Source organism: Heptranchias perlo, chromosome 5 (assembly GCF_035084215.1).
Source record: "Heptranchias perlo isolate sHepPer1 chromosome 5, sHepPer1.hap1, whole genome shotgun sequence".
In the NCBI taxonomy this organism is placed as follows: Eukaryota; Metazoa; Chordata; class Chondrichthyes; order Hexanchiformes; family Hexanchidae; genus Heptranchias; species Heptranchias perlo.
The window spans coordinates 71576375-71591031 of NC_090329.1; the positions used below are offsets into that span (position 1 = coordinate 71576375).

The 14657-nt window shown below is 39.9% G+C and overlaps 1 protein-coding gene across 1 annotated transcript in view; it reads right to left on the reverse strand.

The window, feature by feature from the left end:
• Positions 1-2926: 2926 nt before the first annotated feature.
• Positions 2927-14657, reverse strand: part of tpd52l1 (tpd52 like 1) — a 35956-nt gene continuing 24225 nt past the window's right edge. Inside the window, exons 5-6 of the mRNA XM_067984592.1 lie at positions 8130-8190; positions 2927-4984 (exon numbers count right to left, since the gene is read on the reverse strand). Coding sequence (XP_067840693.1) covers positions 4859-4984; positions 8130-8190 — 187 coding nt within the window. The 3' untranslated portion in view covers positions 2927-4858. The remainder of the gene's footprint in view (positions 4985-8129; positions 8191-14657) is intronic.

Genomic DNA, 14657 nt, shown 5'->3' on the forward strand with positions numbered 1-14657 from the left:
AACAAAAAAAAAATTGCTCACAGCTGCAGTGTTCCTAGTGCAAGCACACCAATAAAGAATGAACATGTATCTTTCATTTTTTTTTATTCGTTCGTGGGATGTGGGTGTTGCTGGCAAGGCCAGTATTTATTGCCCATCCCTAATTGCCCTTGAGAAGGTGGTGGTGAGCCAACTTCTTGAACCACTGCAGTCTGTGTGGTCAAGGTTCTCCCGCAGTGCTGTTAGGTAGGGAATTCCAGGATTTTGACTCAGCGACGATGAAGGAACGTGCAGGTAGTGGTGTTCCCACGTGCCTGCTGCTCTTGTCGTTCTAGGTGGTAGAGGTCGCGGGTTTGGGAGGTGCTGTCGAAGAAGCCTTGGTGAGTTGCTGCAGTGCATCCTGTGGATGATACACACTGCAGCCACTGTGCGCTGGTGGTGAAGGGAGTGAATGTTTAGGGTGGTGGATGGGGTACCAATCAAGCAGGCTGCTTTGTCCTGGATGGTATCGAGCTTCTTGAGTGTTGTTGGAGCTGCACTCATCCATGCAAGTGAAGAGTATTCCATCACACTCCTGACTTGTGCGTTGTAGATGGTGGAAAGACTTTGGGGGTGGTGAGTCACTCACCGCAGAATACCCAGCCTCTGACCTGCTCTTGTAACCACAGTATTTATGTGGCTGGTCCAGTTAAGTTTCTGGTCAATGGTGACCCCCAGGATGTTGATGGTGAGGGATTCGACAATGGTAATGCCGTTGAATGTCAAGGGGAGGTGGTTCGACTCTCTCTTGTTGGAGGTGGTCATTGCCTGGCACTTGTCTGGCATGAATGTTACTTGCCACTTATCAGCCCAAGCCTGGATGTTGTTCAGGTCTTGCTGCATGCGGGCCCAGACTGCTTCATTATCTGAGTGGTTGCAAATGGAAGTGAACACTGTGCAATCATCAGCGAACATCCCCATTTCTGACCTTATGATGGAGGGAAGGTCATTGATGAAGCAGCTGAAGATGGTTGGGCCTAGGACACTGCCCTGAGGAACTCCTGCAGCAATGTCCTGGGGCTGAGATGATTGGCCTTCAACAACCACGACCATCTTCCTTTGTGCTAGGTATGACTCCAGCCACTGGAGAGTTTTCCCCGATTCCCATTGACTTCAATTTTACTAGGGCTCCTTAATGCCACACTCGGTCAAATGCGGCCTTGATGTCAAGGGCAGTTACTCTCACCTCATCTCTGGAATTCAGATCCATTGTCCATGTTTGGATCAACGCTGTAATGAGGTCTGGAGCCGTGTGGTCCTGGCGGAACCCAAACTGAGCATCGGTGAGTAGGTTATTGGTGAGTAAGTTCCACTTGATAGCACTGTTGACGACACCTTCCATCACTGCTGATGATTGAGTGGACTGATGGGGCGGTAATTGGCCGGTTTGGATTAGTCCTGCTTTTTGTGGACAGACATATCTGGGCAATTTTCCACATTGTCGGGTAGCTGTACTGGAACAGTTTGGCTGGAGGCACAGCTCATTCTGGAGCACAAGTCTGCAGCACTACAGCCGGGACGTTGTCAGGGCCCATAGCCTTTGTTGTATCCAGTGCACTCAGCCGCTTCTTGATATCACATGGAGTGAATCGAACTGGCTGAAGATTGGCTTCTGTGATGGTGGGGATAGCAGGAGGAGGCCGAGATGGTCCTTCAGGATATCCCAAAGCACCTTATAGTCAATGAATTACTTTTTGAAGTGTAGTCACTCGTTTTGTAGGCAAACATAGCATCCAATTAGCACATAGCAAGGTCCCACAAACAACAATGAGATGAATGACAAGTTACTCTTTTTGGCGGTGCTGGCTGAATGTTGGCAAGGACATTGCAAGAACTCTCCGTTCTTTTTTAAAAAAGTGTTGTGGGATTTTTTATGTCCACTTGAACAGGAGTGTGCCTCAGTTTAATGTCTCACCAAAAAGACAGCAGCTCCAACAATGCAACACTCCCTCAGTACTTCACTGAAGTATCCAGTGAGATTGCATAGCTAAATCCTAAAGGGCCTTGAACCAATAACCTTTTGACTTAGAGCCAAGAGTTACCACTGAGCCAAGTTAACAATGTGCTGATCTTGTAAGCTTAGTGCAATCATAATGTACAATGGCTTATAAAATAACATATAAAAAAGTGAAGTTCTCAGCAAGAGAATGAGGTATAACTTTCCACTCTCAAAAGCAACTGATCATTCTGAAATTTCTGCATTTAAAGCAGTAAATAGAACAAAAGAATTCAGATTTTGAAAAAGATCAGACAATTATAGACACTTGCCCCACTTTCAGCAGGGAAGAGAAAAAATAGAACATACAGCACAGAAACAGGCCATTCGGCCCAACCGGTCTTTGTCAGTGTTTATGCTCCACACAAGCCTCCTCCAATCCTACTTTATTTAACCCTATCAGCATATCCTTCTATTCCTTTCTCCCTCATGTCCTTATCTAGCTTCCCTTAAATGTATCTATGCTATTCACCTCAACTCTCTGGGTAAAGTGAGATGATATATTTTGGTTAAAAAAAACAGTAATTATACTGTGAATGGAAATAGGCTCGGTCTGTGGAAAAGCAAATGGATTTTGAGGTGCAGGTTCACAGGACAGTAAAGGCAGCTCCTCTGCTTGATAAGGCTGTAAAGAAAACAAATGGAATTCTAGGTTTTATCATGAGGCATAGGCCTATAAATTCGGGCGTTGGCCAGCCTACCAAGCCCCCAAAACAGGAATACATTAATTACCAGTGCAAATCATAGATGAGTTAATAAGGAAAAAAGGTTTCTAAACCCAGTGCTGAAAGAAACTGCTGCTGCAATTACTGAATTACTTTGTGCAAAGTAAGCCCAAAAGTTAGAGCAGATTGAATTTGGTTAAAATTAGAAAGGTTTACAGTAATTTGGAAATTAATAAAATGCCAGACAGACTTTAAAATGTTTTAATACAATATAACTATCAAACAGATAGTTCACCTTTATATGTGCACAGTTACAATTTCCAAACAAAATCAAAGATTTCAAAAGGACAAGTACAATCTGAACATTGTATGCAGCTATTAAAATAAATCACTTTCAAGAGGACATTTTGTAAACATTGCAAACTCAATCACAAGTAAATTGAAAGATGAAAATCTGAAGGTATTTGTACAATTATCAAGCTGAATTCCAATAGCAAGATAAGTAACTGCTGCTCTGAGGTAGTGTACCAGGAATACAATCTTAGGTGTTTTTAAGTGGGAGTAAGATTTTGTCAACAGGCAGGTGAAAAAACCTGAGGACTACTGTAGGATTTCTGCATCTGTACCAAAAAGGGAATATATTTTCAAAATGTTTATTCAAAACACACTTAATAAGCATGGTTGGTTTCTCCTCTACCATCGTCAAATCTGTGATGGCAGAGACTTGTGAAATGTTCTATTAGCTAACATCTGCTAGGGTGATAGCAGAGGCACTACAATTAGCCTCAATATCTTTGGAGAGGAACTGGACCACTATGCTGTTGGAACTGTCCATGTGTGAATGTTGGGTAAAGACAAGATTGGGCTCTACTATGGTACCCCACAGTTGAATAGCTTGCCAACACATGTAAATTATGGTCACTTCGGTGAGATACTCATGGAATCTTAACCTAGCATTGACTGAACACTTTCATGAAAGCAAGAGGGGAAAAAAATAAATCAATTTTTTGCAAAGGTTATGGGACATAAACTTTCAAACATATTTTATCAGTTCGTTAACACATTGACCTAAATTTATAAATAAAAATTCTCTAAATATAATTACTTCTTGGGGGGGGGGGGGGCAGGGAGGGAAAGAGGAATTTATTTCGACAATGCTAATGACATTGCATTTTGGAATAGTGATTCTAGCTGCAGAAATAGAGATTTCAGATCAAGACATTTTCAATGTTTATTATACAATACAATTAGCTGAATAAATAAAGAGTATTTCTCAATTCATAGCATCTTTGGAATTACTTTAATTTTGTTCTTTATTTTTTTTAAAGCATCAATCATCTCTTGATTGCTTCCCTTTCTTTTAGTTTTACTTGGTGAGCTTCCAACTAGGAAGCTGGACCACAGAGTAAAAAGTGTGACCAAGTGCTGAGCAATTAATCTGTACTTCTGCATAAACTAGTGCCCACCTTGGGTTTCCCCATGAAAATAAATCATGTCAAGCTTTAACATTATTAATTAAGAGGTAAAGCTAATATTGTAGTAGAAATAAATATTGTATAGTCCGGATGTTATGCATTATATTTTGAAAGTGCTTTAAATTTATAGCAGTAATGTAATGCCAAATTATTTTAACAGAACAGGTTACTGGTTGATAAATGGACCCTCCAAAAATTAATATTGGAATTAGCTAATTCTGCTTCTAAATACTTCGTTTTACAACATTTGACTTCACGAACAGAGTCAATAAGTTGTAAATAGAGCTGGTACCAAGAAATAATCTATTCTTTTTTCTGCAAGACCTCAAACAGCAATACAATACGTTAAGTCTTCAGAATAGTGGTTTATAAAACATTTCTTAAAACAGGTTTTGGTCAAAGAAGCTTGTGAACTTACCATGAAACTCAACAAACTCTGTTGTAATGCAAGTACAGATGGAGATTAGAATAAAAGTTTAGAATAAGCACTTTATAAATACAGTAGAGAAATATTCACCAAAGAATGAAGTACATAAAACAACTTTCTATTGATAAAATGTCAAAAGTTTCTTCCCGCTATTTTGTTTTGAATAATTCCGGGTTGTCTTCCCCAATCTACTCAGGATCGACCGATCTAGTGAATTTTAAACAAAATCTAGTAACAAGGTTTATTTGTTTAAACTTTCCAGTATTATAGGCAAGATTTAAAAAGCTCCAAAGACTTCAGTCGGCCGATTTCCTGAAGTTGATTCCTGAACACTGGCATTGGCAGTAGAATTCAGCACGTCTTCAAAACTTCCACTGCTGTGAGCAGGCACGCCAACTTTACACTGAACAGACAACATTTATTGAAAGCATTAAGAAAAATCTGCAATAAGACATGTTACTTCTAACTCACTAGTCTGCTCAATATCACCATAAAGCAGCAACACATTTCTGAATATTATCATTGCATTTTATCAACCAACTTACTGGGTCAGGATTTTTTTTAAAAAAAACCAATTCTAGAGAAACAATTAATTCGAGAATAAGTCACTACATTGTTCAGATAAAAAAGAAATTCTAATAGTTTGGACAAGTAGCGAAAGAGAAGGGAGAACACCTGAAGATGATAATTATACTGGTAGAAATGAAAGGCCAAAGACCAAATGAAAGATGTCTGACAACATGAAGCAGGCAGGAATGCTAATCATACAGGCAGTAACAGCAGCACATGACTGGTAACACTGGCACAGGATCATACATGTGACTATGCAACCTTAGACATGAGGACAACACAGAATTCAGATCAGCCTCAAGAATTCTGACTTCGCAATCTATTATTTAACCTGCTGATTACCTCGAATGTAAGATTCTCCCTAGATTTATTGTTTACGTCTCTTCTACAATGAGTTTGAAATTAAAAGCTCATGTAAATGACAAGTCACACACAACTTTTTAAAAAAAAAATAGACCTCTCCGGAAATTGTTTATACTTTGACACTGTACAGGTACGTACTTAACAGTGACTCTGACCCTGTTCATGCAAACTGGGATCGGGCAGGAAAGTGGAGTTGAGGTTGAAGATCAGTCACGATCGGAATGAATGGGAAGCAGGCTCGAGGGGCCTTATGGCTTACGCCTGCTTCGATTTCTTATGTTTTTATGTTCTAAGGAACTAATATTACTCAGCCATTTCATCTCCTGTGGGCAGATTTTGCTGTATAACCACATTTAAAAATCAGTAGGTCAACATCTATTGGTGTTATTAGACTAAAACTACTTGCTGCAGAGCACACTGGGAGAGGTCGACCTTAATTTTCTGTAAATGTCAGTAAAGAAACAATTTTGAAATGTAAACAGGATAGATAGAAAAACTATGAATGAAACTGGTGGAGCTGTGCAGTAAATTTAACAAAGTAGCAGTAGTTACTCTGCGAAATCAAACTAGTCTTGGAAGCCCAATTCTGCACTTAATAAAAACCAAAAGATTCCTGATTCTATTTGTGATCCTTGCTCAGTGAGCTGATCTCAGCCAGGGCCACTACATTTACCATGGGAGGCGGGGGGTGGGGGGGGGGAAATCAGCCAGAATTCCCATTCTCAATTATTACTCAATGATTCTTACTGAAAGTGTACTTGTGAACATTGGGTAAGGATAGCATCAGACTAGTCTTTGATGCCCTCAAGGTAAATTGCCTGCTAACACATTGGATATGCTCACAGATTAAGAATGGCCACTTAGGCAACATATTGGAGAGCATGCAGTGGCTGTGGAAGGACACTCGACAAGAACCAATGCCTGCAGAAAAGCAGAAAATTGCCAAAAAATATTTTTGTAGTATTACTTTATAAACAGTAATATTGAGGATAGTTTAAAATGTGTCCTGACCATCTCAATATTATTGAATTACAGGTTGCAGGCTGGCCACATGTAAATGCTCTCTGTATGTAAAGATTACATGTATCAAGGGCAATACACCACACTGATGTAAACCACTTTACACAGAGTTGTGAGGCGGTGGAATGCACTTCTAGGGTTAGTGGTTGAGGCAGAAACTATGTCAACATTCAAGTTTAGATTGGATAAGAGGATGACGGAATAGGGGATAGAAAGATATAGGGATAAGGCAGTTAAATGTGATTAGGACTATTTGCTCACATGGAATGTAAACGCCAACATGGACTGATTGGGCTGAATGTCCTTCTTGTGTTGCAACTGCTATGTATTTCTATGTCACTTTTTTGCCACCTCCTGAGTGTTTTCCCCTTTGATTTTCTATCTCCTCTTATAGACCACATCCTCCTCCACCTCTAAAGGAATAATCTGGGTACTGAACTTTTTCTACAATCGATTGCAGGAGGCATAATTCAAACCTAACCAGAAAAAGTAGATTTACTATATCTAATAGCCATGTAACATTCCCATAGCACAACCCAGGGATGTAACAACAGCACCCCCCTTGTGATGTGAGTCAGGTCCTCATGTCTTTTACCATCAGTATAAGCCATCTCCATGTACTAATCCAAATTAAAGAACATTCCATACTTTTCCACTTCAGTGGGTTGTCTTACTTAACTTAAACAAGAGATCTCCTAACTATCCTCCAGCATCCGTAACCTCTTTACTTCACCGAAGGCCTTCACAGCTTTCCGTCAAACAAACTAGACTGCACTTGTAGCCTGACATCCAAAAATCCTTTTAAAAGACAGACTCCAGCGACAACTTTGTCAAACTGACTACCTTCCTCCCCAAGTGGAATCCATCAGCTTAACTTGGAAATGTCCCCTGCTGAGTTCAAATGAATAGGATTGTTGCAGCAGCAATAAGTGTGAATGATCACTGGACTATTAAATTATTTTTCCTTGTCTGCAGAATTCTGGTTCAGATGCCCCATCAGAAATCTAAACAATACCCGACAGCCCTGTTATCCTGTGAATTTATCCGCTACTAAGCCAAGTTTAATTCAATAGTAATATTTTCAATATTAATACACTAAAGTCCCTCCACAGCAGCAAAGTCTGAAATCCTGAAACGTGACTTGCCTCCCGTTTGCCTCCTCCTACTTTCCTCTACCTGGGTCCTATTAGTCCCCTGCTCTCTAGCCCTACTTGACCTCAATATTGCACTTGGTCTTGATGCCTTGGGGGTAATTTTGAACGATAATGTAAAACGGCAGAGATCAGATCAGCGCCTGTTATACATTCCCGATTTTCATTTCCATTGAGTCAAGTGACTAGTGTGTAAAATAAATTCAGAGTTCTAAGATAAACTACATGTATAATACATCTTGGAAATGTGGAGTTTCATTGCTCTAAACGTATAAAATCTTAACTAAGAATTAAGTTCTACTGTACAGATGTGACATGAAATCTTCACAGTGAAAGCAATTCTAAAAGCAACATAACCAGATCAAACCAAAGTAATTGGGTAGGTTTGACAGATGATGCAGTACTAACACATTCCACCATCAACTATGACTGCAAAATCTTCACCTTCAGACTGCTGACTGTAGTTTCCATCCGCTCCTCAAAGGATTTGAATGTATGAGAATTTCTGTGGCAACAGGAAACATTGAATGTTTTGTGTTCTTACAGTTCTATTCATTTAATATGTATATACATTTAGGGTAAATGACTCACATTTCATACAGACTTTGTAAATGTTAATTTGGTTAACTAAGAATCATGTTTTATGAAAACTAGCCTGATGCATGCACTTCCAATTTATATTGGTAGAAAAAGCAGCAGTGATTATGTGTTCATTAATAAAAAGTTGAATTCACTGTTAATGTACTTCCTAACTATTGATGTAATAGTAAGTCAAACCACATTCCAATGGCTCAAAATAATTTACTGCTCATTGGAGAGGTGCTCATTACATTAAACTGATGGACCCCAAATGCTCTCAAAATATAGGCACAAACAATAGAATTTATAGACATAGTTAAATATATTCTAAGAACAGAACACAAATTTAACATACAATGCAAACCCTAACTGCATTAACACACAGGATAGCAAATATAAGTTGCCCTGTTTGTAGTGTGGCGCGGTTTCACTAACAGGAAGGAGATAACAGTGGGCATAAATCATGGCTACTGTCAACCCAATGTTCATTTTTTTTTTATTCGTTCATGGGATGTGGGCGTCGCTGGCGAGGCCGGCATTTATTGCCCATCCCTAATTGCCCTCGAGAAGGTGGTGGTGAGTCGCCTTCTTGAACCGCTGCAGTCCGTATGGTGAAGGTTCTCCCACAGTGCTGTTAGGGAGTTCTAGTATTTTGATCCAGCGACGATGAAGGAACTGCAATATATTTCCAAGTCGGGATGGTGTGTGACTTGGAGGGGAACGTGCAGGTGGCGGTGTTCCCATGTGCCTGCTGCTCTTATCCTTCTAGGGATAGAGGTCGCGGGTTTGGGAAGGTGCTGTCGAAGAAGCCTTGGCGAGTTGCTGCAGTACATCCTGTAGATGGTACACGCTGCAGCCACAGTGCGCCGGTGGTGAAGGGAGTGAATGTTTAGGGTGGTGGATGGGGTGCCAATCAAGCGGGCTGCTTTGTCCTGGATGGTGTTGAGCTTCTTGAGTGTTGTTGGAGCTGCACTCATCCAGGTAAGTGGAAAGTATTCCATCACACTCCTGACTTGTGCCTTGTAGTTGGTGGAAAGGCTTTGGGGAAGTCAGGAGGTGAGTCACTCGCCGCAGAATACCCATCCTCTGACCTGCTCTTGTAGCCACAGTATTTATATGGCTGGTCCAGTTAAGTTTCTGGTCAATGGTGACCCCTAGGATGTTGATGGTGGGGGATGTGGCGATGGTAATGCCATTGAATGTCATGGGGAGGTGGTTAGACCCTCCCTTGTTGGAGATGGTCATTGCCTGGCACGAATGTTACTTGCCACTTATGAGCCCAAGCCTGGATGTTGTGCCAAAGAAATAATTGAATTAAATTAAAAGGGACCGAAGGGAAAAATTTTAAAAAATTTAAACTATTAAAATAAGGAATAATATGAGACTCCACATTTTTAAAGTTTAATTTTTAGTTGTTTGGCAGTCATTAAGACTAATTGCGTTTTTAAAACTTAGTTTAGACCTGGCATTTTTAAGCCTACCTATTTGGTTGTGTAATTAGTTACTTTCCAGCTGGGTAGATAAGCAAGTTTGCGATTTTTCAATGATTTCTCTGATTGCAATGTGTGATGGCCCTTTAATCCGAAGCTGTCAAATCACAGCGAACCGATAGGAGCAAGTTCATGATTTCCATGTTTTAGTGTGCATGTGCGAACATGGGAACTTGCTCCTTCAATAAAAACGGAGAGCGCTGTTGAGTTCCTCCGTTATTTTGGGAGCGAGTTTTGGCTCTTAGTTTCTTCCCCAAATCATATAATATGTATTTAAAAATTAGTTAATGCAGTTCAAATAAATCTTAAAGCTATGCTTAGATATTTCTCAGCTCTGTCAACACATGTCACATTACCTCATAGCTGGCATGCTAATTGAATGCTGGATGGGATAACTGGCACATGGAAGCATTAAGAAAAAACATTGAATGTGCTTAAGTCAAGCAGTAAGTGAAAAAAAAGGCCACCATTAAAACATCCATTAAACAAAGCTACTTAACAGTTAGAATATAGTCAGTGACCACATTAATATACAATAAAACATTTTAAGCTGGTACCGTAGATGTTAGGAGGAGGCCATTCTGTCTATGCCAGCTGTTTGCTAGAGCAATCCCAAACGAATCCTATTGCCCAACGATCTCCCTATAGCTCTGTATCTTCTACTGCTTCAAATGCTTATTCAATTTTCTCTTAAAAAGTGTGATGGTCTATGTCTCATCCACTCTCTGCTCCAACAACTCACTGTGTAATGAAATTTCTCCTGATCTTTCTCCTCACTCCCAGTGACAATTTTAAGTTGATGATTATTTGTCACTGAATTTCCAAATAGAGGAAATAGTCTTTCCCTATTCACTCTACTAAAATCCTTCATAATTTTAAATCTCTTCTTAGCCTGCCCTGCTCCCATGGAAATAGTCGCATAACTTTGTTTCCCATTCCTGGCGTTATCCTGGGGAATCTATGGCTTTAATGTCCTTTCAATAATGGGACATCCAAAACTGCACAGTACTCTAACGGTGACCTAACCAATATTTTGCACAAATTTATTACTTCTTAACTCTTCTACTCTACATCCCTATTTATAAAACCCAAATGCTATTGGCCTTTTTAATGGTATTATTTACCTGCATTCATACTTTCAGAGAATTATGTATTTGAACCCCATGGTCTCTCTGTTCATCCACATCTTTCAGCACCTTTCCACTAAGTGTATACTCCCATTCCTTGTTTTTCCTTCACAAATTTATTACTCACACTTAATATGCATATTAAATTGCATCTGAAACCTCTCTGCCCACTCCACTAGCCTCTTCCTGAAATTTTTGACAGTCCTCCTCACTGGTTGCCAAACCTCTACTTCTGCTTTATCAACAAATTTCAATATTGTGCTTCCAATATTGCTTTTAGACTATCGACTGGAATATATCTAGGTGTAAAACGTCAAATAGATAATGACTTCAAAAGAAATTGCTTTAATTTCAACAGACAGTTTCTTTCATCAAAAGAATTTGTTATGCAATAAAATTATCTGTTTTAGGATACGGTGCTAAGTTGCAGTTTCCACTATGATACAGGACGATTCAGTGAAGTATGCTACTAAACAGCAGCAATACCACTGCCATCATATACTTGTTTTTAAACATAGTCAGGGAAACTGAATCCTAGGTCTTTGGCTGGGGGGGCCGGGGAATAAATAGCACACACAGTGTAACCTATTGGTCCACAACTCCATTATCATGGCTTGTATCAGTATTTGGTCGCTTTATATTTTTATTCTACTCAGTGGCAACATGGAGTAAGACATCACAGCACTCTATCAGTACCATAACAATGAACTTCACGTAAACTCCAGAATATTAATTCTTAACAAAAGTTTTCAAAAATCTGAAAACAATCATTTTACAGAAACTACATCACTAAACGTCAAGTAATAGTAAGTTTAAATGTCATTGTAAAGGGATAAAAATAAAGACCAAAATACAAGTTTTTTTCTGCTTGATTTTGATTTTCAACTTATTCTAAGAGTTCGTGATTTTTTTTGTGCTCAAGGTAAGAGAAAAGTGCTGGTGAATGGAACACTTTATACTTCAGATAGTCAATATCAGCACCAAGCACTCCCTGGTAAGGTATAATACAATTAAATGCAGAGTAAAGACCGTTTTAGTTTGCCTCAGCCACAAGTTCTGAAGAGCAATTTTTACTGACCAGAGTGCCTTTTTCATTTCCCATATGTGCTTGAGTCAGGTTGGCAAATTTAGCCAATGGCATTGACACTGGCCTTTTACCTCAGTACACATGCTAATGTAGAAAACTAGCAAAAACTGACCAAAAGCTTCAATAAAATTGACAGTCACCAAAAAGCTGACAACTCAAGAACAGCCCTGACATGTATATGGTAAGTGGAAATAAATATATTGCAATAACACTCCTTAAAAAAAGACATCTGCAAAAAACGGATACTTGAGACCCCCAAATAACTTACATGGTAAAATATAAGGCACTCAAACCACAGTTACTCGCAAATTGCGAACTACAGACAACCTTCAATGACCAAGCCCTTTTACAACTTAAAACACAGGACACGCAGGTCAGTGCGAGGTGATAACGGAATTTGTTAAAGAAACAGCTTTTGTGGAATGGGGAGCTCTTTACCCAGAGCCGTGCAAGCATTCAATCCCAGATAGAGTGGCTTCTCTGCTGCTATGGATGCTGGGTAAAGAACTCTCCATTCTACTGAAAACTTTTACAGTTCAATGACCATTTTGAAAATAAGGACGCCTGCAAGAAAGGAATGGTTGATGCCAGTCACTAAGGTGACCATAATTTATAGGTTTCACAGTATTTAATAATACAATAATGGCTGCTTCTATGCTGTAAATACTATGTAATTCTATGTTACGCAGCTTCTGCGTTCCTGCCTACAGTATATGCGGAGGCTATAATCCTGGTCACTAGTGCTGGATGCAGCATGGAAAAGAGACAGCAGCCAGACCTAGAAGGAGCTGGTCAGAAGGGAAGAGAGGCCTAGCTGCACTATTCTTGTCAGTGACATGCTGACCAGGCCCCCATGAATGCTAATTGTTGGCATGTAGGGATTGGAGTCACATAGGCCAGACCAAATAAGGACAGTAGGTTTCTTTCCCTAAAGGACATTAATGAACGAGTTGGGTTTTTACGACAATCCAACAGCTTCATAGTCACTTTTACTGATACCAGATTTTTATTTCCAGATTTTTTAAAAACCTAATTCAAATTCTTAAACTACCCCATGGTAGGATTTGAACTCGTGTTCTCTGGATTATTAGTCCAGTAACATAATCACTACACTACCCAATTAATTTTGTTATTGTCAATCCAGTTTCTTGTGGCACTGGTCAAAAGCATAAAGTTGTTTAATTTTTCATATTAATGTGACAATACTTACAAAATTTCATAATACAAGCATTTAAAATAGAGAATGCTATATAAATGACGACTGATATAAGCTTCTTCCCGACAATATCGTAATACACCACCAATGTTTGGCTAACCTCAGCATGTTTCTCTTTTCATGCTGTACAAGCAAAAATACCATCAATTTTCTTACTTAAAATATTGATGCCGAAGTGAGGATGACAGAGCAAGGAAATATTTCTTAGACAAACAAGCACAAGGCATTGGAACCATAGTCACGTCCCTATTACAAAGGTGATGATATGAAAATGGTCAGCACACTTGATTCAATCAGTACCCTGTCAAACTTCACATGACAGTCACGTCAGCTGTCATAACCAGAAATGTATTAGCACGTTGCTGGACCTACAAAAAATACAGACTATAATAAAGGCTTTGTACATCCCAGGCAGGTGACAACATTTTATTCATAGTGAAGAACCAATCTGTCTTTGCTTTTCCAGCAATTATTGCTAAAATCATACATGGTGCGAACTCCTTCTACTTCTCCCCCTTTTCTCTCATACAGTTCTTGCCTGGCTATGCACTTCCTGAAGCCAATAGAGCAGGAGATGACCCTGTTTCCAGCTAACACCTGTGTTGCTCCTCAGCTGGCAATTAGGAAATACTGGACAGAAACCTAGCAACAATATTTTCTTCCCAATTTCCTCTCGCTCTTTCGTCCTCTCCTCCTCCTTCTGAGCAGAAGCCAGGCTGGCCTATAGTGCTCTCACATAACCCAGGCAAGAGGCCTATTTTAATATAAATATCAATGTTAATGATATGGAAATGAGTGCGGCATGATCCTGTTTTTTCTCGGAGTAGGCTGTGCACTCAGAGCACCATTATAAAGTGGGCAATCAGGGTCAGACGCATTCTGGGCTGGCAGGAAATTAGAGTTTAAAAGAGGAGCAGCTTATTTGGAGCATGCGAGAAAAATGGGAAGAAATGCTGTTGTATTCATGGGTTTTGATGTATGGCTGGGTCCAATGGAATTGCTGCTTTATTTGGCAAGGGTATTCGGCAAATATGCAGATGATGGGTATGCTGTGGATGTTTCAGAGTCTCAACTAACTGTATTGTCTATTGTGGAGCGACTGAGTCCTTGTGCATTCAAGTCTCCAATCTCCTGGTCGGTTCGTCCTCTACTAGTGCTTGCTGTTACCATCCTTCTTCTGCCTGATACATGGAAAAGCCCCTTTACAGGGTAAAGCTGTGTACAATGCAGTAAGCAACAATCATTTTGGACACCTCGGCTAGGGTGTACTCCTTGCCTCCTCTGAACCTGCTATTTCCTCCTTCAGAATCAGCCAGAGGGAAGACTTTTGAGATACCCATAAATCGTACTTTGAGCTCGATTACTTCCTTCAGCTCACACCCATGGACTGCAGCTGGGGTGCAGTTTTGAGGTGTGCAGCCAAGGACACCATGAAGTAAGTTGCTGGATCAACATGCAGCTACTTGAAACAAG